This window comes from Onychostoma macrolepis, chromosome 06 (genome assembly GCF_012432095.1).
Source record: "Onychostoma macrolepis isolate SWU-2019 chromosome 06, ASM1243209v1, whole genome shotgun sequence".
Taxonomy (NCBI): Eukaryota; Metazoa; Chordata; class Actinopteri; order Cypriniformes; family Cyprinidae; genus Onychostoma; species Onychostoma macrolepis.
The window spans coordinates 32,526,938-32,532,166 of record NC_081160.1 but is presented as its reverse complement, the minus strand read 5'-3'; the positions used below and the strand labels follow the sequence as shown (position 1 = coordinate 32,532,166).

At 35.2% G+C, this 5,229-nt stretch overlaps 1 protein-coding gene across 1 annotated transcript in view; it reads right to left on the bottom strand.

The window, feature by feature from the left end:
- Nucleotides 1-3,730: 3,730 nt before the first annotated feature.
- Nucleotides 3,731-5,229, bottom strand: part of LOC131542697 (helicase with zinc finger domain 2-like) — a 31,716-nt gene continuing 30,217 nt past the window's right edge. Inside the window, exons 19-20 of the mRNA XM_058779611.1 lie at nt 5,049-5,216; nt 3,731-4,697 (exon numbers count right to left, since the gene is read on the bottom strand). Coding sequence (XP_058635594.1) covers nt 4,555-4,697; nt 5,049-5,216 — 311 coding nt within the window. The 3' untranslated portion in view covers nt 3,731-4,554. The remainder of the gene's footprint in view (nt 4,698-5,048; nt 5,217-5,229) is intronic.

Genomic DNA, 5,229 nt, shown 5'->3' with positions numbered 1-5,229 from the left:
CTGAACGCAGTGCAAACGCAGTTTCAGCTTTCAGTTTCAATACTGATGAAAACCACAGGAAGCAAACAGGCAGAGTTTAGGCCCATCCTTTTACTTGCAAATTGACAAACAAATCTTAATGTAAGTTGTTTCCTATTAGTTTCCTATTTTAAAAGGACACTCAAGAGATAGAAAACTAGGACATTACCACAGTTTACTATTATACTTACTATTAATCCTTACAACCAAATTAATTTTTTTTTTAATTCAAAAACTCCCCCTGCACAGTAGTACTATTTTGGCTGGTAAATTTGGTAAAAAGTGAAACTAAAACACTACAAAATACAAATATGCTGAGCATTGCTTACAAAAACAAATAAGGCTTGAGGTTATTGCACATGATTTTATCTGTGGAAACTGAACATGCCTGAGTTGACCACAGACTGGAATGGTACACAAACGATTAAACAAATCAGGTGAATTAAAGTGCTTTAATGGTGCCTTGACTGACATTATGTCTATTTGAAGTGTTAATATTTATTCATCTATACCGCCTGACTGCTCCCTTTCAGTGCCATTATATTTAAAGTCTGACACAAACAAAACAGTTTTACATCATGGTTGCATGTCCCTTGTCCCCCATTCTTCTCTCTCTGACTTTAGGACCCAGAAATGTCATAATTGTGTGTACTTTTAGATGTGTTTTCAGATCTGCCTACCTACAAGAACCCAGGAAATACACACACACACACACACACACACAACAAATGTTTTTGCTGCAGTGTGTCCTTAGCTTGGCAAACAAAAGCAGCAGTGTCTGAACAAACACAACAGCTTAAGTTTCATTTAACTGTAATTTCTGTCACACTTTGGCCAGAGTTTGCCTTAGACACACAATGACTCATCAATTTTACTGAGCTTTTATGATTGTTTTAGTAGTAATTGAGAGCCTTAGGCCTATATGCAGAAACTACTGGGTCTAATGGGTGACACACACACACACACACACACATTGCTTTCGATGGTGATAACAACAAATAATGTTAATCTAAAGAAATCCTGATGTGTTGCCAACATAAATAATCTCTTGGATGCGTTCTTCATTTCCCTCAGTTGCATAAAAATGACAGAGACACATTATAAACTTGTTATACTTTAATCTTATTTTAAATGGTTTTCAGTAATTAGTTAGCGGCATATAGCTTAGACATTTCTCTTTCAGGTCACTGAAAAACAAACCAACAAACCTGAGTCAGTGACTCTTGATTAATCTAATTCATCTAAACTACCAACATGAATGAATGATATCAGTGCAGTGTAAATGTGTATAGAGTCATGTTTTTCTTAGTTTTGTGAGATTCAGACCTGCTAAACAACCAAGACCAGACTAAATGAACAGATCATGCCATTGCTGGTTACACATACGGTATGTTTGTGTCCAGCTCCAGCTGCAACAACAATCATCTTAATTAGCTCATGTCACTAACTTACCAGCAATGCCAATCTAAAACAAGTACATCTTGGAATTTAAGCTGGTCTGTTTTTTTTTTTGTTTTTTTTTCCAGCAGGCAGATACATTTCATGGCCAAAAGTATGTGGACACCTCTTACTAATAAATGCATTTGACTAGTCAAATAATTACAAATCTTAGTGTTACTCCATACAATGACATTCTTGAGAAATGTTCATCAGCTTTAATCAAAGCCTGACAAATTCCTTGAGCAGGTGACTGCGATTCTGCCAAGTAGGCAATGTTCCTGGATCAACATCAGCCAGTCAGACTTTAGAAATAGGTAAAAGGGTTTGTTTAGGGTTTGGCTCAGGACTGGAGCTAGAACCAACATTCTTATCAACTACCCTCAGATTTTAGCCATAATGTTTAGGTAAAGGTTGGGCTTAGGGATAAGGCGAGGACTTCTTGTTCTAAAATCAACAGAAAATGTTGATTTAGGAACATCACACAAGTCCATTAAGAAATGTTAAAGATCTTGACTGATTTGCACAAATTCCAGACCTGAATACCTTTGAGAAGAACAGGACCACTGACTCCCAGAAGAACTGCAGGTGCCTATGTGCCAGCTGCCTATTGCCCATTATTCTGAATAAAACATACATTTGGTTGTACACATGCTTTTGTCCACGTAGTGTACTGTATGTGGGGTGCTGTTTTATGCTCCCATGTTTATTGATAAGGAAAACCGATAAGGTGAGTCTGATATGACCTCTTAAGACAGTGTGGCCAGAGAATGAGATATTCTCCAAATGCAGTCGTGATTGGACGTCTCAAAGCTCTGGCGTCAAAGAGTGTCCTCAGCCAGAGAGTTCAGCGTGAAGTTCCTTACACAGAAAAGAGAGACAGGGTAATAAAAGTTCAACAAATAAGAACTGTTCTGTAGTAACCAGGAAGGAAAAAGAACTAGGTCTTTTATTTTACTGACAATAAAGTACAGCTGTAAGCTTGTTAACTTAAGGAAAACAACATGGATAAAACGTTCAGTGACTGAAAAAAAAGTTGATGGGTCCTTAAAAAGTCCTATAAAGTCTTAAAAAGTTATAGCACTTGCATATCATTGCTCTTTTGTTGATTTTGATCGCTTCCATTGTCCTCATTTGTAAGTCGCTTTGGATAAAAGCGTCTGCTAAATGACTAAATGTAAATGTAAAGTGAGGGTCACACTCCCGCAAATCCACAGCTCTCTTCAAAGTCTTTCCCAAACCAACCTGGCATCTCCCTCCCCTTACTAACACCCCTCTCTTTGGGTGTTTTCTTACATATAAAAGAAATAGACCTACAGTGGCCCCAAAAAGCATTTAGAGACTAATGTGAGTCTCTTTACATTAGAGTGTCTTTACATTAGATACAATGCATCAAAGCAAAAAGAAGCACGAACACAATCAAAACATTCAATGGATGTGTGTTGGGTTTGAAATGCTGGATGTAGTGTTGAAGATGAAGACGGTCAGAATTGTGTTAGTTTGTGGATGATGTTAGTTTATATGATTCTTTATGCCTGTGATTTTAAATGACATCAAAACCATCTGATTCAAACATTGAGAGTCGAACAGTGACATTACACCCAGGTGAAAAACAAGTACACTTCCATAATGTACTTAAAGTGCTCTATTTTCACGCACTAACTTTGTACTTAATATACTAAAAATGACCCTTTAGTACTTCTTAAGGTCATCTAAGTGTACTCAACTGTGCTATTTTGTTTGTTTTTGGTACATGTAAACATTGTCACATTCTTTACTTGCATAAAAAACTGCTATTTTGAGACACCATGAATATGAACTAAAATGCACTTTTAACATACTATCTTTGTATTTAAAAACTGTATTTAGCTACCACTTGTAGTACACTTGAGTGTACTAGTGTATGAAAGATGGGTTCAAGTGTACTACAAGCGGTAACTAAATACATTTTTTAAATACAAAGATAGTATGTTAAAAGTGCATTTTAGTTCATATTCATGGTGTCTCAAAATAGCAGTTTTTTATGCAAGTAAAGAATGTGACAATGTTTACATGTACCAAAAACAAACAAAATAGCACAGTTGAGTACACTTAGATGACCTTAAGAAGTACTAAAGGGTCATTTTTAGTATATTAAGTACAAAATTATTGCACGAAAATAGAGCACTTTAAGTACATTTATGGAAGTGCTCTTGTTTTTCACCTGGGAGAGAAAAGCATTTGAGACACGCAGATACAGATCTAATCAATCACATTTTTATTTGTGACTTCGGTGTCCAAATACATTCTGCAGCTCTTGTATCGGCTGTTGTGCAAATTATGTAAAGATACAGTAAGCATAAATTATGAAACATATTACATTCACAGATACATCTTTATACTTGTGAACAAATAAATACAGAACATTCAGGTTCTTGCATTACAATTATACACTCGGACACAACAGAAAACATTATAAATACAATTGAATACAAATAATTCAACAACACCTAAAAATATGTCATACACAGTTACTAATTGCACTTTGCCTTAGGATTGCTTTATATGCTAGTACAGCACCTCTAAGTGGTCAAACATTGACATCGCGATAGTCATAGTCTAGTGGTGCTCTCCTGGTAAAATTGATTTGAAGATTGAGGTAAATAACAATGTCCTTCATTTCTATATTTCGTAATTACATGGACAGAAATGTCACGTTTTTTGTATTCATGTATACAAAAGTAAGATTTGTTGTAACAAACTTAATGCATAAATGTTTTTCTTTATTAATTTATGGCTGAGTAATGCAAACTTCACAAGAAGGCTGAAATTAAAATAGATAAATACAATATAATTTCCAAGTCTAAAACATTAAATATATTTAATATTTAATTAAAAGTTAAGATATACTAAAGTGCCATTCAAGAGTAGTTATTTTATGATGATATTTATGTATAGCACAAATATCCAACAGGTCTGACGATGCAATGTTCCCTGATGTCCTTTTTTTTTTTAAATCACAAAATAATGCATAAATGAGTGAATGTAGAGTATATAAGTGCACATTTAACACAGCTATAAAGTAAATGCAGCTACAAAAATAAAACTGCATGAAGCACATCATCTTCTAGCAGTTCTCAGCAGACTTCTAGTGGGTTTTTGAACCTGGATGTGCCGGGCGGGATTCACTACACATCCTTTCTCCTTATAATGATCCAGAAGTCTTCTCCACAACACACTGCACCGCAGCAAGTTCTCATTACCTGTCAAAATAGCAGAATCAGGGCACTGTAATCCAAGCATCAAATATAAAACTTCATAATTATAAATTATATAATGTAGACATATTAAAAGGAAGTTTAGTTTTATTTTAATAGCATTTGACATTAACTGTCACTATTAACATAAACTGTACACACACACAAAAAGATAAATTATATCATATTAGGCTTATAGGACCTAGTAATACTTAAAATGCTTAAGAGACAAAAATGCGATGTGTGCATTATTCAAATAACTAGCAGGTGTTTACGGATCAAATCATTCACATATTATTGACTCCCACAAGCATAGACTGTTTGTTCATCAGATTCAGAGCAGATGGCGTAACTAACCAATGATGCACAGGCCTTCTTGAGCCCTGGTGATGCCCACGTTAACTTGGTGTGGGTCCATGATGAATCCAAGTTGATTTGTAGTCCAGGATTTGGTTGGTTCTGTTTCGATATCAGATTCGGGACAAGAGCGCACAGTTGACATGATGACATATTTCCATTCACTTCCTGTGTTTCACAA